The 24,853-nt window shown below is 37.9% G+C and overlaps 1 protein-coding gene across 3 annotated transcripts; it reads right to left on the bottom strand.

Moving 5' to 3' along the window:
* Positions 1-402: 402 nt before the first annotated feature.
* Positions 403-24,815, bottom strand: LOC143748885 (globoside alpha-1,3-N-acetylgalactosaminyltransferase 1-like). Of its 3 annotated transcripts, XM_077241147.1 has the most exons (8): positions 24,741-24,815; positions 24,439-24,535; positions 18,171-18,212; positions 17,655-17,681; positions 12,271-12,318; positions 5,600-5,629; positions 5,353-5,490; positions 403-2,501 (listed from the first exon to the last, which is right to left on the bottom strand). In XM_077241147.1, exons 2-8 carry the CDS (start codon positions 24,498-24,500, stop codon positions 1,811-1,813), a joined length of 1,038 nt encoding a protein of 345 aa, XP_077097262.1. In that variant the 5' UTR covers positions 24,501-24,535; positions 24,741-24,815; the 3' UTR covers positions 403-1,810. The 3 variants fall into 3 exon arrangements, with proteins under 3 accessions (XP_077097262.1, XP_077097261.1, XP_077097263.1); XM_077241146.1 differs by lacking the exon at positions 24,741-24,815 and having other exon boundaries at positions 24,439-24,566; XM_077241148.1 differs by lacking the exons at positions 12,271-12,318; positions 24,741-24,815 and having other exon boundaries at positions 24,439-24,546.
* Between the last annotated feature and the right edge of the window lie 38 nt (positions 24,816-24,853).

The following is a 24,853-nucleotide window of genomic DNA, read 5'->3' on the forward strand; positions in this document are numbered from 1 at the left end:
CTTACAATGAATGTTCAGAATGTGGAAGGTGGGACTGTGTGGTCAGACAGTTGGCAAATACAGCTGTCCTGCATGCATGTACATTTGCCTATTTTTGTTTTGTTTTGCTGTTCTTGCTTTCAAACCTCTTAGCGAATGAATATGTTTGTTGAACATTCCCCTAAATAATTGCTGTTGGTAATTCACTGGATCCATAAGCTACGGGTTATCAATTTTCACCTCTATTTAGGAACGTTTATGGAGTGTACTGTATGCTTGTTGCTGCAACTCATTACTCAGCAAGATTAAAATAAAAAAAATAATAAATAAACGTTTGACTTCCCATTAACCGCAGTATTGCTGCTCAATTTAAATAAAGCCACAAATTGGCATCATAACAATAATCTGTGAATATAGACGCACTGCAAAGACTGCAAACAGCATAATTTATTTAATCTACTTGTCATCAGATACAAATTTCATTGAAACGAAAGTAACAAAATAATGTGGGCGTGGTCTGTGTGTGTCGCGAAATGAAAACACATTAAATCTTCCCTTAAAGGGCATCTGAAACATACAGCGGAGCTGCGACAGAGTAAACAACAGAGCCCTAATATGATACAAACATTTATAAATAACGTGGAAAGCATTTAAATCTGCTTAGTGAAAAATTCGATGTGACGAATCTGTCGCCGTTAACATCTGCTAGAAATCCAGGTAAAACTATCTGCGTGCACGCGCGTTCCCCCAGTTAACATGATCCCCAGTTGATCCGTAGAACAGCTGTTCTGACCTGGTTCTGACGGAACACCATACCCATCAGAATGGGATACCTTCGGTTAATGCGCATGCGCAGCAGTGAAATTTGTGGAATTGTGCATGCGTTAAATTTAAACCATCATTTCAGCGTACCTAAGATTACAAGCGGTAAATGTTGGTGTATTATATCGCATTTTATAATATCATATTATAACTGTATTTTTTTATTATTATACCTGGGGCTATCAAAACAGCATACCCCTGTAGAAACCTTTGTTTATTAACTGAAAGTAACTGTATAATTTAACGTATTAATTATAAAAAGGAATTAATTAAAGAGTTGTTAAAATAATAAACTAACCAGAAATTAGCAAAAAGTGTAAGAAAAATTATAAAATCAAAAAGAAATGCATTTCAGTGATGATTGACATTTTAATGATTGTCCAATTACGGGAGGTATGTTGAAGTCCCCGCAGCAGTACAACTTTGTGTAAAAATTAAGATCGTCATAGAGGATTGAAAAAGAGACATTTATATGATCTATTTTCTTTGAATTTGGTGAGTAGCCTATCCCTTTGCCCCGGGTGCTTTCTACCTTCACCCACTAAAAAAAGACTAACAGCTACTGAACAGTCAAGCACTGGTAAAAGGGGTCTAGCAACGCCCCTGCACATACATCAGAGACCGAACACATATACAGACATGTATGACATAACTCAAACCCAGAGTGATAAAAATGAAAATAAATGTGAAGCAATCTCCTGCAAGGTACATATATTTGTAATTTGTTATACACAATAAGAATTACATCAGCTTTTTTTATATAAATAGAATAAATAGAAAACAAAAATTTCACCATTTTTTTTTTTAGATGTAAAGTGCCTTCTTTGCCGCCTCCTTCACCTATGCAAGTGCTAATAACTGAGTTTTAACCAGCATTTGAGATTAGTAGACTGCTCTTTATGGCACTTTAGTGAAGAAAAAATAAGTCTGATAATATATATTTCAATCAAAAATGTTGTGTAGCTGATGGAAAAATATGTTGCTTTTTGCATGTTTCAGTTAACAGCTGCTATGGGTTTGGTCGAACAGCAGCGTAGTTCTTAATAACTTGAGAAAAGCGAATGATTTTGACCTCGTTTGTGTGTGGTTTAAAGTCCTGCCAAAGATATTCGGGTGAGAGCACCTTGCTGGGTTTGTTATAAAGGAAGTACTTGTTCAAATGAGACTCCTCCTGCCATGCTGCCTCGATGGATTTAGATGCATCAATGTCCAGCTGCTCCCGGCAGGTTTTAGCAATCTCATGTACGTCTTTCACTAAGCCACCGATCACAGCCCCACCATAATAATAATCACCCTCAGCAGAAGGAATAAAAGCTTGAGACTCTGGTCTGCGCTCATATGGGTATTGTTCACGAGGTGTTTGATAATAACCAGGATGTATCACACCTACCAGACGACCCAAAGTCTCCACCCCCCAGTGACCATAGAACTTCGTATCCACATCAAGGCTGAAAACATAGTCGGCTTCATTGAACAATCGACTTTCAATCAGTTTCTCCAGTCTTGCCATCCTGCTCAAAGTGATCTCCTGCCATCTGTTAGAACTAGGCACTGTCAACACAGTCAGATGATGTTCTTCACTCAGTTTCACTGCAGGAACCTGTTCTGGTTGATCAGTGAACACATAATAATGCACACGAAATCCAACAAAGTAATTCTGCTCTGCAGTCTCAAGGAAATCTTTAAGAAACTTGGTGTATCTGAAAAAGAGAGAGGGAGAGTGACAAAAATGTAAAGTAATAAACTGGCAAAATGTTTGAATTTGTTAACCCCTTTTGGTAATTTATTAACAAAGACCATAAGATGAACTCAAATATACTGTACATTCAGAACCATACAAAACATTAGTTAAGAGGTCTCCAATCCTGCTCCCGGATGGCCACTTTCCTGCAGAGTTAAAGGACAATTCCGGCCAAAAATGAACCTATATGGCTAAATAACACATGGGTACCGAGTCGACCGTTTTCTGGGATGCGTTTTCATGATAATCGAATGTACCCAGTTTTAACGTTAGTTTCAGTTTAACCACAGATTAGCTTATAACGCTAGTGTATGGGGCATCGAATAAGTAAAAATAAAAATCGTGAACGCCGTGCTACGTGAGCTGAACAGTGACTATCGACCAGTACCTAGCACGGCGTTCGTGCCTTGTTAGTGGTATTAACTAGCGATTTTTCTTTTTACTTATTCAATGCCTCATGCACTAGCATTATAAGCTTATAGTGCTACAGATATAAGTCGACCAACATTACTTCTCTTATAATAGCTTTGGATTGGCCATGCCGTGGTTTCCCACGTACACTTATTTTAAGTAACATTAAATTAAAACAGAGGTAAGACACAGCCTTTGAGGAGTTTGAGGTCCTTCAACATTATGGGCTGATCTGAGTTACAGAATCGCCCTGAGCCTCTCGCTGCATTTCTATTAGTACCATTAGTACTATTAGTAGCATTTCTCAGACCAAGACATAAACTTCTTTCACATGGAAACATTTGCTAACAATGGGAATTTGCATTTGTAGTTTACACATTTTGAGAGCATGAGGCCATTTGCCTGGAAGACACACCCTCCTCTGTAAGCAAGATATTTCTAAACTCAACATGTATAGAGTTGTATTATAATTCATTAATTATAATATTTAATATTTATAATATTTATTAATTATAATAATATAAAATTATAATTCATTATAATTCGTTCACATTAAAGCAACACTATGTAGTTTTTCAACATTCATAATATATTTCCAAGACCCTTGAGATGGTACATCGACTAACAATAGGTTGAATAACACGTCTGCCATAGCCTGTCAGTGTCTGTATCGCTTTTACTGGCACTACATTACTTCGGGGTTCGGGTAGAAACCCGAGCACAAAAAGAACTACAAAATTCGACTGCTTTATGGCATACCTCACTTCCCCCACCACCCCCCACTTCCTCAAATTCTGACGTGAGAGCCTAACTAGCGTTATTTTGCCGTCTGTATGTTGTTGTCATGGCCGAAGCAGCAACTAAAACGAAGAAGGCAAAGGTTTTGTCGGAGGAGACTAGAAGGAGAAAAAGGGAGAGTGACAAAATAAAAGGCTGGACGTGGATCAATATTGGTCCAGCGTTCGCTCGCTGGCGTGAGCTAAAGGAGGAGGAGGGGTGCCCGACCGATGCTGACCTGGTGTTATGGTACAAGTCTAACCTTTGTACAGCCTAATGTTTGAGTAGTGTATTACGATGAAGCCCCTTTTCTTAGGACAAATAAAAAAATCATAAGTAAGCCTATGTCTAAATGAAGTGTACAAGTTTGGTAGGGGCTACATTCTTGCAAGTAAATAATACATGATTAGACGGACAAAATAATCTTTCAAGATAACTATCCTAATGTCTGCAGGCTGATAGTCACGTTTGTTTATTTATTTTTCTGCTGAAAGTGTCTTGCCTCAGACTATAATGCAAATCGATTTTTAAAATTTGCAGATTCATCTATGGTAGCTTGATATTATAATATTGACGATATATGGCTATTACCTACCACACAAACATTGAATTGAATTAGCATATCCGTTATGTAAAACAGTAGACAATAGGCTACTATAATTATGCTAGCTTGTAAACGTGAGCTACGCGATCTTAAGGCGTTTGAAAAAAATAAAACCCATGAAATTATATTCATATGACTTGCTGAAATGTATGCCAATGTACCTGGGATGAAGACATTTCACACGCAATGCTGGCAGTCTGCCCAAGACGTGAGAACTCGCGAGAACTCAAGACGATATCGGCTTGTCAACAAATACACGTGTATACCCTGGTGTAACAATGACAGATTTTACGACCGTAGTAGAAGACAATACTGTTTTCCAACTGTAGGGGGACCCCGAGAGCAAAAGTTACATTAACCATATAGTGTTGCTTTAACCATATAGATTTTTGGGTGAATTTCAGGTGATCTCAGCATGAGAGAGAGAAGAAACGGGGGAATGGGGGGTCAAGGGAAAGATATCTAGATTAGGATGATGCTTAGGTGAGACTTGCGTCTCGAATGGTGAAGCTAAATTCACAAGAGAGAGTTTAAATGTTAATTTCCAGAAAGGTTCTTTGTCTTCTCTGGGAGTGGTCGTTCCTCAGCCAGACTGCCCAGCATTTTCTAATTTCTCAATTCTTACACCATGTAAGTGGTGTTTCATCTATTATTTGTCAACTTTTACATCCGTCTTTGTATTTTGCATTCAACTCCATTGGATCCTCAAACTGTCATCAAAACCTCATAACTCCGCCCTGCCTCTATCGTGAATGAAGTGCCTCATGCAGTTAGGAGTTTGGACCGTCTCTGCTTGTTTGCAATATATATAAAGGCAAAGTTTGAATTTGAGGAGCTGAGAAGAGAGTATCTTAGTCTAGCATTTGCCTTTGAGTCATAGCCAGTAGTCTTAATTAGCCCTTGTGTAGCACTATGTAATTTTGGCCAAATTACAGAAAAAATGTCTGGTTACCTAATAGCATTGCTGAAAGGGCATTCAAGTCAGTAAAGATCAGAGATAAGAGAAATATAAACTCACTTTCCAAGAGCGAAGACTGTAGTTGCTATGGTGATGTTTTGTTGTTTGTAGATTGAATCAATCAACGTGGGATCAAAAGTTCCTTCCCAAACAATTGGGGCCAACCATGGGGTCAAGGGAACAACTTTGCCATCTGGGCTGTTTTAAAGAAAGAAATTCACACACACATGCATGAAATACAAATCCAATTGTATTGTAGTATAAAAGAAACATATATGTATAAAAAAAAAACTGTTTATGTTCTTACCCCACAACACTGGGCTGATTGTATGAAAGCCTTTACAAAAAACAAACAAAAAAACAGTTGTGATGTCTTGAAAATTATCTCCTACACACAAAGCTTGTTATTCTTCATTATTTTAGACTGTGTTTTGACTCCCACCTACTTTTCAAACGTCTGTTGTAGATGTGTCTTATGGGCTGAACATGGATCTAAACATCTAAAGCTCTTAATTGACTTTATTATTGTTAAAAATCATCATGCATTACACCAAAAACAGTTCCCCTGGTTACCTGTCAACTTCTGCATTCAATTAAAAAAAATCTGACGATAACATTCAAAGCTCTTTACAGTTTTGCCCAAGTATACCTCAGCACCTTCCCACACCACCCCGATCTCATGGCAATTCGTACACATTTTTTTCAAAAAAAAGTGCCTAAATCATATGAATTCCTACGACCTCACTCATACGATTTTTTGCTAAGTCGTACATATTTTACGAGTTGCCCAATTCGTACGAATCACCTACCCCTGATCCCCCGTCAATACCTATACCATGGGGTTTAGACAAATCGTACGAATTCGTATGAATTAGCCACCTTTTACCCACTCGTACAAATTCGTACGAATTGGTGGTGAGATAATGTTGCCCTCACACTTTTGTCCTCTGTCTGTAGCCACTCATTCTGAATAGCATATTGGCGTGCGGTCCATATAAGCTGGGAATGCTCTGCATACCCAAGCCATTCATGGACTTATTAGTTATAACATTATAAATTACTATAATTTGATCCCTTTTTGTTAGGTGTATCATAAAGCATACATGATAAAATATTAGCAATGCATATGTAACTCTCAGTCATTTATTTATTTAAATACATCTGGATATAAAGCAAATAAGTACAGCAGCACCCTCACAAATAAGACCTCAATGCTAAAACGTGTAAATTACTTTACACCTCTCACATTATAAAAAATCCTGAACATTATAGAAAAGCAGAATGTATGGCTGAGCTTTGTATATATAAGGTATCATAATGCAATAAAAAATATATAAAATTATCTTTTCCATAATTTGCATAATTTGTTGGATGAGCAGAATAATCATCCAACTTCTTCCATTATGTTGCTGCGTATGAATAACAATAGTGGTTTGTATATATATATATATATTTTTTTGTTTGTTTGTATTTTTGTTGTTGTTGTTATTCTCATTTAATTTCAAGTTATGTACAGGAGTACAGAGTCAAAATAACAGAAATCATGACAAATGTCCACATAGATATTGACCTGTAGGTGTGTACTCTCACTTCTGTAATATCAACCTAATGAAAATGTTTATGAAACCTACTAAACCTGCTTTCAATGTGTATTTAATCTGTCCTCTTTCTTTACCACTACCAGTTCTCTCCAACAATAACAGGTTTTTTTTCAAGACCCGATCTCCTCTGGGGCCTATGAAACGCTCTGCTTCGGGCAGGGGAGTGCTCTCACTCAAAAATCCAAGTAACTATAGTATTACTTATAGCGTAGAGTTTGAATGCTTTTGTTATCAATGTATGGCTAAGCGCTTGATTGATTCTCGATTCACCAGCAGGTCTCCAGATCATCCTAAAGCTTCGGTGGCAGAATGTAATGGCTATTGTGAACGCTTGTATTCCTTTTCTGGCCTGCTTTCTGACATCTTTCTTTCCCTGTAGGAAGCCGAACGAGTTTCTTTGAAGAAAGAACATTCAAGGAAAACTTACCTACCCTCTCCCTAGATATAATATATAATTAAACGCTTTGTTGAATGCAATTAGCTGCCTTGTATATTTTTTACTGTTGACCAAACTTCTTTCTTGACTTAAACTGAGCAGCTTTAATTGATATTCACTTGTTGTGCAGGTTTAGGCTATGTGAATGTATTTTCACATAACATAACATTAGGATGTTAGTAATTATGACCATAGAAGCACGAGAAAAATATATACAGTAAATACTGTAAATGTATTATACCTTATGGGAGCAGCCCCCCTTCTCTACAAAATTAAACACACAAAAAATTGATTCAATTCAAAGGGCTTTATTGACAAAGTTTTGGATCTGTAAGATTTTTTATGTTTTTAAAAGAAAATTATTCTGCTCACCAAAGTTGTATTTATTTGATTAAAAAAAAACCCACAGTAATATTGTGAAATATTACAATTTAAAACAACTGTTTCTACATGAATATATATATATATATATATAGAGAGAGAGAGAGAGAGAGAGAGAGAGAGAGAGAGAGAGAGAGAGAGAGAGAGAGAGAGAGAGAGAGAGATAAAGTGGAATTTATTCTTGTGATCAAAGCTGAATTTTCAGCATAATTACTCTAGTCTTCAGTGTCACATGATCCTTCAGAAATCATTTTAATATGATCAATGTTAAAAAAAAGTTATTTACATTTTTATTTCAGGATTATTTGATGCATAGAAAGTTCAAAACAACAGCATTTATCTTAAATGGAAAGCTTTTGTAACATTAAACACTACTGTTCAAAATTGTGGGGTCACAGTAGGAATTTCTATTTTTTATTTGTTATAAATAAATATGTTATAAATATAAAAACTCCACATTAATTTTTTAACCGCTCTATGTTCATTAAGTTTCTTTGTGTGATCTGCGCTCATTTGTTTCCATTTCTCGTCATAAGGCTACGCGATCCTCAACAGCATATCCGTATTAAGGCTGATTCTGATTCTTCTGCGTCGGACCTACGCCGGCGCCTCTACGCCGTAGCCTACGCTTTGGTTTTAATTTATACTTCTGCGTCGTTGTCCTTGTTGACGCACGCAGCGGGAGCATGTGAAACCCGAGGAAGCGGTTTGAGCAAACCAATCACAGCGCTTGCGTCCGCGTAGAATTGACGCGTTGTTACATTTTTGGAGAGGTGCACGTCAGGGTACGCCGAAGGGTACGCGCGCTACGCACAGCCTACGGCGTAGCTACGGCGTTAGTTCGACGCAGAAGTATAAATTGGGCTTTACCAGTCAGCGGCTGTTACGGATAGGTTGTCACTTGGCAGTCAGAATGTCGGCAGATATTTTTTTTAACGATAATTATTTAAAAATTAAAATACATTTTAAATGTACAAATATTTTAAGTAAACAACAATAGTCCAAGTTCAGGAAACGTTTTTAATAAAACTTTAAAAAAGAATTCTGCATCTATTTTAGGTTTAGGCTACGCCAGTGATATATATATATATATATATATATATATATATATATATATATATATATATATAATGAAAGATGTAAGCAGATCTGTAACTTCCGAGGATAATACTCGTAGTCTATGCGTTTGTTAAAGTCGTCAATTTGCATTATTTTTAACTTATTTTTTAAAAATAATAATTATATTTTTATTATACTTATGTTTATTTGAATTATATTGTACTTAGCCTATATTTTATTTATAATAGGCTTCTATCATTTATTATATTATACTTATTTTTAAATTCTTTATAAAAAACAAACACTTCTGGTTTACATTTGAATTGGCGCCTGCAATAGTGTTTCTTATTTGTCGTCTCTGATTTAGATTCGTGTCCTAAGCCGATGCACCGTACCGTTAAAAGGTGAAGTATGTCATTTCATATTTTGCAAACCACCCTTTCGCGAGTCACTCAACTCGACAGCTTTTACGGGTGCTTGTGAGGCATCAACAGGTAAATGTGGCTACACAGCTAAATGTTTCCTATATTTGAGCATTTATTGAAAGTAGCCTTACTTAATAATATATAATAATATATAATATAATAAATGATAGAAGCCTATTAAAAATAAAATATAGGCCAAGTACAATATAATTCGAATAAACATAAGTATAATAAAAAAATATATATTTTTTTTAAATAAGTTAAAAATAATGCAAATTGACAACTTTAACAAACGCATAGACTAGGAGTATTATCTTCGGAAGTGGAATAATGCCAAAAATGACAAAACTCTCATAACACATGGCTACACAGCTAAATTTTTCCTATATTTGAGCATTTATTGAAAGTATGCTACTTTCAATAAATGCTCAAATATAGGAAACATGTAGCTGTGTAGCCATGTGTTATGAGAGTAAACAACTGAGCAGCTAACACCGTGTCCTAAACAGACGCGATGCCAAAAGATTCTAGCGACAAATGTAAAATTGAGGGGGAAAAAAGAGATATAAAAATTAATAAAAACCCACAGCCAATCAAAACAGCGTGTGGGCGGAGTCTCGCGGCAAGTGCACAGCACCAGAGAGTAAAGAAGGCTCGTTATACTCGTTTTGGACGACACATGGACAGTTGCAACTTGCGGACAGCACGGACGCGGACTAAGGCCGGAGACACACTGGCTGCGTGGCGTGTCCGTTTTTATTTCGGCTCCCATGTTAACAGGTTAGAGCTTGCACACTGCCTGCGTGACACGCGCGTCTCATGCCGCGCGGAAAACGCGTGCATGCTAGAAATAGAACCGACGCCTATTTTTCACGCAACACGCAAGCGTGTTGGAAGCGTTTCCAGGCAAAATAGAATAGGAAAAGATGTTTAACTGTTATTTTGTACACGAATACATATTAATAAATTACATTTTTGGCAAATTTAGATATAAATATAGGCCTAATTTAAAAATAAATAAATAAATAGGCCTAATTATCAATTTTCAAATATTGCACCTGTCAATACAGAACGACATATTCTGTAGTCTAATTTGCTGTCAATACTGCTGTGCTGGCAGTGTCTTTATCAGTAGGCTTTATATTTATGCTTAACACGAAGTATAGGGCTTGCACAAATCTCTCCCATATATGTCGAACAAGGGTGATGCGTGTCAGCAGCGCCGCGTCAGACATCGCTTCTGATGTGCAAAGACACAGAAAACGCGACGCAGCCGCCACGCAGCTGACGGTACTGATCCACTTTTGCGACATGACTGAAGCGTGGTGTCGCACACCTCTCCACATTTGTAAGTTGATGGGCGTTCCTCAAGTTTACAGTTATGAGCGTGGTTTTGACCCAGCGGCCAGTCTAGAACAAAGGCCCCTCGAGAGACTAGCCTACTTCTATTGGATAGACGCGTCGCGTTTGACGGATTCATTTGCATAAAGATGGGCATCGGCCAGCTTTTTGACGCGCAGCATTTTTCCCAAATGAAGCGCCGCCTTCCCGTGATGCTTTGTGGGCGCTTTAAAGTTGTGTGACGTCACCCATAGGAATAAAGCGGAGTGCGGTGCGACTGAAGTGTCGCACGGACAAGTGGATCAGTACCGTGACACGCAACAGAAACGCCACGCTCACGCCACGCAGCCAGTGTGTCTCCGGCCTTATTTATACCGTCTGCTGAGGTCCGCTTGGTGAATGCGTTCCACGCATGCGCAGTAGATCGGCTTTTCCAGCGCTTTCGCGGTTTCAACCTATAGTGACCGCGCATAATTAACCCTAGCTTAAAGGAGAACTCCGGCGCGAAATGAACCTGGGGTGTAATAACACATTGGTAGGCTACCGAGTCGACTGTTCTCTGGGAATTGTTTTCATGATAATCGAGTGTAAAGAGTTTTATCTCTAAAAACTGTTTAGCTTATAACGCTAGTATATGGGGCATATAATAAGTAAAAAGAGATCGCTAGTTAATACCACTAACAAGGCTCAAAATAGCCCCACACTAACACACATTCTTTATTTTTGCTGTATCAAAAACGTACCGAACCGTGACACCACTGTATCGTATCAAACGAACCGTGAATTTTGTTAACCGTTACACCCCTATTAAAAATATACAAGAACAATAAAGACTTTATTGAATAATATTTTATTATTTTAAAAAGTTTAGGAGTCTTTAAATCAATAATGTCTCATATCTTTATGTACTAGTAATTCTATACAATAATAGGTCAAATGCAGCAAGTCAAAAGACCAACTGGACCTTCTTTGCCAGTTTGCACACATTTCTTTGAAGGATTGCAAAAATATCGTCTGAATATCGATATCGAGATATTGAAAAAAAATGTAGAGATATTAATTTTGTCAATATCTCCCACCCCTAAATGCAAGTAGTCCGCGTCCGTGCTGTCCGCAGCTGTCCATGTACGCGTCCAAACTGGAGTATAACCGAGCCATAACACTGTCTAGAGCGAACACGCTTATTATAAATCCATCCAACGTGTAGCTACCAGATCCTTTTTGACATAACATGACACCCAGCAGACCAATATATATCGCCACTGATATACAGAATACAATACCATTTACATATATAATAGTAGCATAAAGTAAAACTTAAAAAGTAAAATGAAAAAACAGAATTTTGTTAACGTTAAAACAGAATTTAGGAAAAATTAAAACAGATTCCCTTGTCCTGTTTCAATTTACAAAGTGTTAAGACAATCTAGATTAATGGCTTCCTCAAATCCTAACATTTCCTCTACAACTCCCATACCCCTGATTTTGTACTTTTGTTTGTGGGCAGTTCCTTTGTAATCTTGTTTTGATGTTGCAGTTTTAAAGCGGTAGTTAAAGGAAGCCACCACATAAACAAAACTTCTGCTAAATAAAATCCAATGACTGCCATTACATACAATAAAGAAGTGTGTGAGTTGAGTGGATTGCATTTCCTGGGCTCTGAATAAAATCCTGTTTCCAACACACAAGTCACAAAAAATTAGAGCAAAACTGTAGAATGAAGTGTTTTACTCACCCATGTGGTGATTGCAACAGAGATTTTTCCATGTGCTCTTTTATTACTCTAAGAAATAGGAGATACAGCATTGAATTCTAAATTAACAGTTTGTGTGTTTTTATTAGCATGTGGATGCTTGTGTGTGCAGGCTTACTCCACAGTATGCACCATTAGCAATTGCAATAGCCTAATTCATGCATCTGCCAGATTGAAGAACATGTGTGATTTAGCTACAAACACATAACAACTAACATGTAACCTACCTCATTAAACCTCTATGGTCCAAATTCAGTGGAAAGAGTACTGAAAATTTGTATTTCAGAACAAGTACTGTTACATTGCTAAAATAATACTCAAATATAGCAGCAGCCGCAGCAATGACAGGCCCAAGCCAGTGGGGTAAAGTTACTGACTATTTAAACAGAACAGTGTAATTTTTTTTTTTTATGTTAGGTGTTAGGCTGACTATTTTATTATTATATTTTATTAAGGCTATAATGAACAGGCTGTGATGTCAAGATTGCAATGCTGGAATGCACAATATGTGTGTGTGTGTGTGTGTGTGTGTGTGTGTGTGTGTGTGTGTGTGTGTGTGTGTGGCGATCGAACAATGGAGACATAAAAACATACTCCGTTATTTTCAAACTATAAACTCTTGTCAAACTGTAACCTACAACTGTCACTCAACCAAAATCTCTCACACACACACACACACACACACACACACACACACACACACACACACACACACACACACACACACACACACACACACACACACACACACACACACACACACACACACAACACACACACACACACACACACCGTTTAAAAGCAAAAAATATTTATCCAACCCCATTTAAAAACAGTCTGTCGGTGCCTTCTTTTGGACATTCATCATATTGCATTAGTTTTCATTTCTTGTCCTCAAACAGAGCACCAATCTGTTTATTTTTTAAGTTACACATGCTACATTGATTAAAAAATAAAAATCAAATGTGTTTTTAGTGGTAGTATTATTTTATACAGAAATCAATTATTTATAATTCAGATGAGAATAAAGTTAGTGTCAGTTAAAATTGTAAGGAAAACAAATATATTGATCTGAAATATAGCACATTAATTTTAAATTTATTCAGGATCAATTACCAAACATACATTAATTTAAAGCAACCAATACATTTAAAATATATGGGTAATATGCATATTTTGTAATAAAAAAAGATTTATATCCAAAAAGACAAGGCCTTAAACTTTATCAAGGGTTAAACTCCTGTCACTGTAAAGTAAATCCCTTTCACACAGCTCGTTGATCCCGGGAAATTGCCAGAACGCCTTCTGTGTGAACGCAAACACGACCCGGGGTTGATGCCGGGATCGATGCCGGGTTGGGGACCTAGTAACATTGCCGGGATCAGTCCCGGAACGCGCGCTGTGTGAACAAAAGCCGAAATCAAGGCCGTGTTGTAATGATGACGCTGAAGTGAAGTGAAAGCAGGCTAGTGAAGCGGTACGTAATGTGCTAGTTTATGATCGAATCAGAGAAAAAAATGCACAAGCGTGGTTTCTCGAGAATGGGATTTTTACGGGTTGTGTGTGAACACACTCTCTGATTCCGGAAAATCACTGGCAGTGTGAATGAAACAAAATCAAACAAACCCAGGTCGAATCCCGTGTAGGGTCTGGACCCATCAGACACACACTAATTATTCATTATATACAAAGGTTTATGAAACCTCCAAAACTAACATCCCAAATGACAGGAACACAAGGGCAGAAACAGTGTCATGTTACAGGGCATGATAAGGAGATTTTACGACCTCCGAGGAATGTGGCCACGTGCACAAGAGAGAGACAGAAACCCTCTTTAAAACAGACTTTGCTGCATTAATCATAGACTAACTGATCTATAAATGAACATGCATAAAACTGTGAAAGAAACAGTGTAAATGGTTTACTGTCTTGTGTACTATTATGTATATATTATGGTATGTACCTTGGTATACAACCAACTAACGATCAATGTAACCTCACCTGAATCATGACTCCTACCTAATCCTCATTTAATGACTCACACTTTGATGTACATCCCCTTCTTCTAGAATGCAGTGTGGATGTGTTATATCTATCTGAGCATTAATGAAGGTATAACCACGCTTGGGACAAAGGCTCGTAAATTAACTAAATCAACCTTCCCACTCGGACATTTCACCTTGCTTATTGGTCCAGTCAACCCTTAGGGGTTGGATCTTTCTCAGGCTTTATTAGAGATAGTCCACATGTGACCTCCCTCTCTTAGTTTTTCATCCAGCCGCAACACTGTTTCTGGTGATACTGGGGAACCCCCTCCCCCTCCAAGGGGGCCCCAGGGCCCAGCAGGCCTCGATCCAACCAGATATGGGCTCATGCAGGAGAGAGAAGACTCTCTCACAAAGAACCAATGACAATCTCAGGAGTTTTGGAACAACGACTCCAACCAACAATGACTCCAATCACCCACTCTTCCGACTAACTCACTTCTCCTGGGTGCTCGGTGTGGCCTCAACAGGGCCCCAGGCCTTGACCAAACCAGCCATGTGCTCCTGGAGAAAGATAACTTTCAAACAACTTCCACTTGCCACTGCCGGAACCCTCAACGACTTCAATTTTTAACAACTTCAAGAATTGTTCACACTACAAATGCAAGTATTCAATTCAATGAAATGGGAAAATGAAATGCGGTTGGTTCTTCTCATAGTTAGATGGATTTTCTCCATCGTTACATCATTCCTTCTCTCACTCCTTTTTCCTACACCTGTATTTATGCATGTTTTTTTAGTTTATTCATGTTTATGATTTAGTTAATAAAACTTATGCACTTTATGTATTTGGTTCTGATTTACTGCTTGCAGCAAAGTCTCTTTTACGATCTTGATCTTGCTACATGCTACAAAGCGCTGTACATGCTAAGAAATAATTATTCTTCTGTGGCCTTCGGAAGATACCCTTTTCTTAGAATAAATTAATAATCAAAAGAGTTCGTTGGACGAACTGAGTAATTGATTGTAATATTAATTTAGCCATGTCAAGTGAATCCAATTAACTGACCCAAATATTCATAATTAATCATAACAAGTTATTATTGATTATTAATATTTCCTAGAGCTAAGTTCCTTATACCCGGGTCACTTTATCCGTGTATTTTCCAGAATCTCTGTGTGAAAGGGGCTTAACAGACACAATCTCACACACGCTCACACACACACATACACACACAAACACAGAGAGAGTGAGACTGGTGGAGTGAGGGGGAGGGGAAGGACAGACAGAGGGAGACAGAGACAGAAAACTTTTTTTAAAATCCTAACTGACTGAAAGTAGACTTTCATCATGTTTAAATATACATGGAAATGCAGTGTGTAATAAATTGAAATCATTGGAAATTATCAATGGAAATCATCTATGGAAAACACTTTTAACAGCGAAAAAAGATGTATCCAACCACATTTATACATAGATTGTGCCATCTAGTGTTTTATAGTATAAAACACTAGATGGCACAATATACCTACTTTTAATAAGACACATTCGGTTTACTTTTTTGACATGCCTTTAATCCCTCACCATAGCAAAACTGTTTAAGATATTCAATGTCCGTTAACAATTTAGCATCTTTAATGTATTTTCATTATGTTGAAAAAGTTTGGTGTGAATAAAATAAACCACCTAGGAGGAGTAGCTAAAAACTAATATAAAAAAATATCCATTCAAACCAAAATATCGGACTTCCTGTTGGTCGTAGCCAATGACTGTAAATTAGAAAGTTGTCCAGCTCGATGAGAACAATATACTGTACATACTGATTTTTGTTACTGTAGGTAAAACTAACCCCCCCACTTTTGTCAAAAGCATTTTGAAAGTGACACACTTCCTGCTGCCAGTTGGTGGCGCTATAACTTTGACTCACAATAGTCACATCTATGTGATCGGCCTCTTACACCGAACACACTGCTGAAGTTTCATCAAGATTAGTTAATATATGCTGAAGATATATAATACACTTCCTGTTTCTCGTTTCTCGGCATGAATTCATTTTCTCACCACGGCCAAACCTTTTGAGATCTCAAAAATCTGCCTGCAATTTAGCATCCTCAATGTCTTGACTTCATGCACACCGAGTTTGGTGGCAACCAGATGAATTCCCTAGGAGGAGGATTTAAAATTTCATAGCATGCGTTTCCAAACAACCCTAAATAGCCGACTTCCTGTTGGGCTGGCGTAAAAAGTAAGAGTACGAAAATTGTTCGGCCCAATGAGATCTATATGTGTACCGAGTTTCATATTATTGTATGCAAGCGTGTTTGATTTATGGACCAAGTTTTCGGACCCTGTTCAAGGGGGCGCTGTTGAGCCCCCCTCCCACGGGTACCAGCTTCAGCCCGGCCCTGATGGCTGCGGATTCTGAGCTGTGTGCAAAGTTTCATGAGTTTTCAAGCACGTTAAGAGCCCCAAAAGTGCCTGAAAGGTTGACAGAATAATAATAATAATAATAATAAATAATCCTTACGAAAACAATTGGTCCTGCCTCCTTTCAGGGCTTAGGCCCTAATAATCCTTACGAAAACAATTGGTCCTGCGCCCTTTCAAGGCTTGGGCCCTAATTACAAGTAAAAGTACTAGTGTCAAAAAAGTACTTAAAGGAACACGCCAATGTTTTTTGAAATAGGGGTTATTCACCGTCTCACCTACAAACGCATTTTTGCAAAACGCATTTTTTTCTCAGTGCTTGCATTGTCTTAGTTTGGCAGCGCAGACGCCATCTTAGCTTAGCAAAATGAATGGAATCCTTTGTGGCCAGATAGCATGTCGTGAGTAAAAGTGATAAAAAAACAACTAATTACTTCTTGTGGCCTGCTTATTCACAATGAGTACAAATAGCAATGTAGATTAAGACTAGGGAATTTCCTTGGCAGATATTGACTTGGGACTATATTGGGGTGAAGCATACACGAAGCACCATATGTTTTGAGGCCTGACAAAACACTTTGCTAGAATTTGTAAAACGGCATTTTTCCATCTTAAAAATATCTCTACTCTCAGTGTCAAATGCAGAAAAGTTTATTCATGCATTCATGACCCCCAAGGGTAAATTCATGTAATGCCTTACAGGTCATTTGAGTAATCAAGCAAAAGTGTTCAATAACCAGAGAGAAGCAGAGATAAAATGCGTAGTATAAAATGAGGATGTTTTTTTTTTTTAACATAGTCACTTTGCCATGTTGACAGTAAGTTTGAACTCGCACTATAGTGAAGGCCATGTGCATATAAATGTATGTATTCTTCTGAATGCGCTTTTGTATGTGTACGTTTATGATTTGAACATGTTTTTCAGTGAGTGTATAAAGAGTGGCAGTACTTACTTAACGCAGAATTTTTGCTCTTTATACCTGAAACAGATTATACATTTATACAAACAGGTTATAATGCTGAAATACTGCATGGTCACAATAAATTCCCCTATAAATCAGGAATAATGGATTACTTTTAATTATCTCTTTCATTATCATTATTATTTATTTAAGTCTCTCATGAGGATGAATGGCTGAATTACGTAATAGTATTTCAACACTGTTGTTTCCTGATGAACGGTGCTATAGAGGCTCTTTTAGGCGCTATTTATTGACTTTAAAGACTCACCAGATGGCGCCATTTATCAATTTACCGAGAATGAGAAAAAAACCAGCATCACAAAAATTATATATATTTTTTAATTAAATAAAGTAAACCGGCAAGTGTAACGTTCAAAGTTAAATTTATTTTGATTAAAACGATTGACTGCCTTTATAAAGGCTAATAACTGGTTATGTTTTAGAGGTATTTTCTAAAGATTGTTTTTATGATAGTTATCACACACAGCTTAAAAATAGGATACTTACCTGTGTGAGGTGGTGGTATAGGTGTAGACAAAATAAGTAATACTGTGAGGAAAAACAATAACAGATCATGAATGTGAAGCAGATCATAGAAATTTTCTCAATTGAATGATCAGATTTAATACACAGATACACATAATCCAGATACAAATAATACTTATTTCAATGTAACTCTAATCAATGAATGGGCAAACCCATAAAAAATAGGATGTAACTGACAAGCTAGTAATGTAACAAGTGACATTTACAACAATTACTTCATACTTTCTCTTTCACTTCCAAATCATTTCAAGATTGCTGTGATTAGCACAATATTTTTTTATAGATTTTTATAGTTTTTTTTTCACAATAAAACCGCCAAACCCCAAGTGTTAAATTAACAAGGGAGGTTTGCAGTCAGTCTAATGTTTCAGTATGCTGGAAAACATCTCATTGGCGAAATGTTCAACGCTCTACATGAGCTCATCCCTGTAAGACTGAAAAACTGGCAGAACTGTAAGGGAGGGCTACTCTCTGAGAAAACAAAGGAAATTACCATTTGAACTCACTCTCGTGCACCATTCGAGACGCAAGTCTCACCTCAGAATAATTCTAATCTACATCTCTTTCACTCCACCCCCACTCTCTCACTCTCATGATGAATAAATTTTCATTTATGGAGTCAGATGAAATAACGAGTTAATACACATGAGAAAATGTATTGAATTTAATAAAAAATACTTTGCCGCGAGAAAAGACAGTAACACGTAAAGACCTTCCGTGCTGGTCGGATGCCTGACCTTGGGCCGATCGAGCGCGAGTTTCCCTGACAACATATGATCCGTGTTTAGAGAGAATGTCATAGTATTTAGATCACAAATAATTGATCTAAATCCATTACATGAAAATTGCCTCTCAACTGGGCCATTACTTTCAGACCCAAAAAAACATTAAAAAAAAAAATGTAATTAATTACATAGCATACCCACTCAGTAAGATGCCAAGCAACACCACAAAAAAGGATTTGATCGCATTGTTTTTTAACAGTTGGGTCCTCATTCACATTAGGAGGTGAACTTAACTGTTAGAAAATTCAGCAGAAATACTTCTCTTAGGGAGAGAAGTGTGTTGCTATGGTGTTGTTTAGGTAAGGACAGTCTAAACTACCTGAGACTCAAACACCTAATCAAACTGCCTTTGACATTTCAACAGCCAATGATTATCAGAATAGCTCAGCACTTTATAATAACACACAAAGAGCCTCCACAGGTCACGGTAAGGGTCTATGGTCGGACCATAGTTTGGGGGCCCCCTAGTGGCGGCGGGGCCCTAAGCAGCCGCTTAGTTCGCGTAGGGAGGGCCGGCTCTGGCTATATATTATCCTACAGTAGGCCTACAGGGAAATTTAATGTCAGAGCGGGATTTGAGCAAACGCCGTTTTACCGGTAAACATGTGGGGGATGGGTGCGATATTCGAATAATCAACAAATATTATTTTTGCTTGAAATGCCAACCCTTAAAGGGATTGTTCACCCAGAAATTAAAATTCTGTCAGTATTTTCTCACCCTCATGTTGTTCCAACCCCGTAAGACCTTCGTTCATCTTCGGAACACAAATTAAGATATTTTTGATGAAATACTAGTCCATAGGGTTCTTCAGGGATTGAAACCTGCCAGCCCCGAAAAGTCATTAAAGACATTGTTAAAATAGTCCAAGTGACTACAGTGACTCAATCTTAAGTTTATCAAGCGACGAGAATACTATTTGTGCGCAAAAACAAACAAAAATAACGACTTTATTTCAACTATTCATTTCCTTCTGTTGTTGTACGTTGTTGCATCACCCACATGACCAGCGTCGGGCAATAGTCAGCCTACGTGTGACGTAGCTTAAAGTTTACTGACTAGAGGCCCATAGAGAAGGAAATGAATAGTTGAAATAAAGTCGTTATTTTTGTTTGTGTTTGCGCACAAATAGTATTCTCGTCGCTTAATAAACTTAAGATTGAGCCACTGTAGTCACTTCGACTATTTTAACAATGTCTTTAATAACTTTTCGGGGCTGGCAAGTTTCAATCCCTGAAGAAGCCTATGGACTAGTATGGAGGAGTGATCCAGCTCTCAGATTTCATCAAAAATATCTTAATTTGTGTTCCGAAGATGAACGAAGGTCTTACGGGTTGGAACAATATGAGGGTGAGTAAATACTGACAGAATTTTCATTTTTGGGTGAACTATCCCTTTAATATTTGGTGGTTTAAATGCCTTTTTGAGGTCTCTGTAGGCGAGTTTTCATTACAGATTTGCGCAAAACTTTTGCGATTTTTTTTCTAAATGTCGACAAAAAACTATTGCAAAATGACGGCGTTTCCATTTACCGATGTTATGCGACTAAACCGTCATTTTTTCCTCTTGCGATAATCATTCCAAAAATCATGGCGATGGATGTTGGTAGGTTTACGTATATCCCAGCCGCTGCACAGGCCATTATTATTAATGGAAGGAGACGTGTGTGTTATCCAAGCATTAGCAATGGCAAGGAAAGACTCTTATACTTTGAGAGTTTCTCCAGAAGCAGTTTTAACATTAAGTGACATGGGCATTTGACGCACAGAAGCCAATGGCACATGTCACTATGCGTATTGGCACATCCGGTCTCCATTGGCATGTGCCAGTGGATAGTGACAAGTGTCACTGACATTATTGGCATGTTCCAGTGGATAGTGACATGTGTCACTGACATTATTGGCATGTGCCAGTGGATAGTGACATGTGTCACTGACATTATTGGCATGTGCCAGTGGATAGTGACATGTGTCACTGACATTATTGGCATGTGCCAGTGGATAGTGACATGTGTCACTGACATTATTGGCATGTTCCAGTGGATAGTGACATGTGTCACTGACATTATTGGCATGTGCCAGTGGATAGTGACATGCATCACTGACATTATTGGCATGTGCCAGTGGATAGTGACATGTGTCTCTGACATTATCGCGGAACACTGACACGGAACAGGTTTCCGTCTTGTGACCCCTCAGTAGTGACTGACAGATGAGCTGAGCAGCTACTGACGTAATTGTGAAACAAATGCCTATAATATAAATAGCCTATTTTAGTGATCTTTTTTAAATAGATGTCAATTAATTATTTCATCAGTATTTTTGAAATACTGGCTTATATGCATCTCAGATAGGCTACTGATGTGTCACAAACTGTCATGTTTGGGAGAAACAAATACTGACTTTAAAACGTTTAATTGACATCTATTTAAAAAAGATCACTAAAATAGGCTATTTATATAGGCGTTTGTTTCACAATTACGTCAGTAGCTGCTCAGCTCATCTGTCAGTCACTACTGAGGGGTCACAAGACGGAAACCTGTTCCGTGTCAGTGTTCCGAGATAATGTCAGAGACACATGTCACTATTTTCTTTTACTGTCTATCAGGGGCGTCATGCAAGCCAAAATTCTGGGGGGGCACAATCTGAGGCAATAGTTTTCCGACGGTTAGACTAGGCTAGCTATCGATAACGTTACACTGACACAACTTAAGTTAATGCTCTGAATTCGCAGCTAACATCAAATCCATAGCTTTTTGATCAAGTTAAAATTTCCAGGTCAACCACAAATAATCCCACTACCTTTTAATACCATCCGATAACTAATTCAATGCCGATTTGTTGCTTTGCCCACTTACCACTTCAAAAAACATTGCCAGCTCAATGTGCGAGACGAGTGAGTTGCTTGAACATACACAGCAAAGATTCTAGAGCGCTGATTTGATATACACAGACACCATATTAGGAAAAAGGGGCAGGCTGATGCTGACCGATTTATTACACATCCAGAAGAATCAGGCATGTGATTGGCTAAGGACAAAAAAACAGGAAAATATACCGATTTTGTTTTATTAACATTAATTAATAAATGTTTTATTAACATTATTTCTCCCAATAGATAGTAAATAGATAGTTTTAATTGTCATCATTTACTCTCTCAAGTTGTTTTAAACCTGAATAAGTTTCTTTCTTCTGTTGAAGTTATTTGGAAGAATGTGGTTAACCAAACAGTTGATGTACCCCAGTGATTTCCATAGTATATTTTTTGCTATAGAAGTCAATGGGGACCAGCAACCGTCTGGTTACCCCCATTCTTCAAAATATCTTTTTTTTTTGTGTTCAGCACAAGAAATAAATTAATATAGGTTTGGAACAATATTACAGTGAATAAATAATGACAGAATTTTTATTTTTGGGTGAACGATCCCTTTAGGCCGTGTGTCCACCAAAGCGGTTTTAGCCGGCTGAAAACGCTGGACGCTCTGCTGAAAACGCCTAGCCTTGGGCGCTTGAGAGCGTTTTGGCAGCGCTGCGTTTTTCAGTTGAGACGATTCGTTGCTATGATACAGAATATCCACAGCACAGTTTACTTGTAACTGATTTCGCAGATAATTTTGTTTCATACTAAAAATTTATTTTTCATCCATTTTGTTCGGTTAGCTCTGCTGGTAGACGTCGTTGTACAGAAAGAATGTTGTGACAGTTGGTCGTGTGGTATTTGTCCCGCCCCTCCTCCACTGTGATTGGACGGCTGTGTAAAAAGTGACAGTGATGAGCGCAGCGTTTTACCCAAAGTTGAACATTTTTCAACTCTCGGCGACCAGTAAAAAACGCCGGGCGCTCAGCTCTTGAGCGTTAAATACTCGCTCAGCGCCTCGTTACGCTCATGGCGTTTAAAAAACGCGGCGCTCCCATTGAAAACAATTGGAATTTTACGCCAGCTGCGTGAAAAAACGCTTTGGTGGACACACGGCCTTAAGGTCAAGGGGCTGCATGTTTATTATTAGGGCTACTGTCTCTTTAAGACCTGTACGCGACGCGTCTAATATACACGCATTTGACAAAGAGATTTCTCTCAATTTCCTCGGTTTTCCTTCTGTTTAGACATAATCAACTTTCCTTATGTATTTGTGTGTAACCTTGTGTGTATTTGAAAGTATTAGCGAAATAAGACTCGAAAGATAACTTAATAACCAGGCGCTGTTAGACAGGCTTTTTAGTGCATGTGCGCGTAGGGTGTTTTCGCTCAATAAAGCGCATGTTAGAACAGCGCATCTGCAGTGAATGACATGTTTAACCGGCAAGGCTTTAAAGCACATGCAAATAATTAACTTTTGTGAACTCACTGAACTGATGTGTCCCGTTCCTCTGCGTTAACATTTGATGTGAGTATTTGTCGCGTTGTACACAAATGCTGTTGAGACGGAGGCGCCAGAACTGCAACTGATAGAATTCACGATATACATATTTCTACAAAAGCAGTCAGCATGTTTGGAGCAAGGATCATAGCGCAAATTTGAACTATATCGATATATCTAATATGGTCTAATTCCATATCACATTTAAAAATATATAGATATATTTTTTTATATCGATATACCCCCATAATAGTAATAAAGTTGTGACAAAAAAATTATCAGGGAGGAAAAATCTGAGGGGGCACGTGCCCCCTCACTTTGAATGGGCATGACGCCACTGCTGTCTATGGTCACTATCCACTGGCACATAATGTCAGTGACACATGTCACTGGCACATGCCAATGGAGACCGGATGTGCCAATACGCATAGTGACATGTGCCATTGCGTTTGTCTTTTATTAAAGAGATCTGTCTCGTATTCTGTCCAAACAGACCGCGTCATCTAGGTAACTGTAAATGCACAAAAACTGTTTCCATTGCAGTTTTGAGAAATATTTATTTTTCGAACTGCCTGAAAAACCACCTCATGCGAGCGTAAAAACTTCTTTTGTGACAAATGGGAGTTTTTGCGAAATTGACGTGTTTCCCTTGGCGTATTTTCAATTTGCAATTTCAATTTGGCAAGTTGAATGGTAATGTGAAAGTCTTTTAGCGCTGCTTTCCCTTTCAGAGCGGTCACATTCGTACCGGAGAACTGTCACGTCTGTAACATTGTTTTTTCCTCATAAATGCAAACACGAAAAATAAAATAAGATGAATATTTTATGTTCTGTGGAGAGCCAACCCTTCTTCATCCGGTGGGTAGTATTACTCTTGGTTTGCGCAGTAATACACAAAATTAGCCTACTAAAAAATATGTTGCCACCTGAAACTTAGAAATTATAAAATAATTTTGTTCACACATGTGTACTATTTCCCTCATCTAAATTATAAAACAGTTTCATTACTGATATGTTGTAGTTGATTCATTTAAGATCCAAACACTAAGGTAACAGCAAGCCAGCTACAAATTACTAACTACTACGTACCCAGTTATTGAGAGGACAGCCAACACGACAAGAAAGGTACTCGCATTTTGAAGGAGTTTCATTGTAGCCAGGCTTTGTGTCCTATTCACTTCAAGAACTGAATGTCCGGAAGAGAAAGCAAACAAGAGAGTGATAATGGGAGGAGTGCTGATGATTGACTAACTTCAGTTGTGTTAACAACAGAATACAATCCTGTTGTTGTAGAGCCAGGTGAGATTTATGCATTGTTGTTTTGCAGAATACATAATAATGTACATAATACATTGAGAATAAATTAGTATGCATTGCAGATAACTCTTTACCAAACACTTTTTCTCAATATCTCCAGAGAATGTCTAATATGGGGAGAGCGTTCATTCAGTAAACTTCCGGCTTCTGAACTGGTTGTAGTTCCACTCTGGTTCCATATGAGGGC

This window comes from Siphateles boraxobius, unplaced genomic scaffold, assembly GCF_051911475.1.
Source record: "Siphateles boraxobius isolate OS27281-9 unplaced genomic scaffold, OSU_SipBor_1 24, whole genome shotgun sequence".
NCBI lineage: Eukaryota > Metazoa > Chordata > Actinopteri > Cypriniformes > Leuciscidae > Siphateles > Siphateles boraxobius.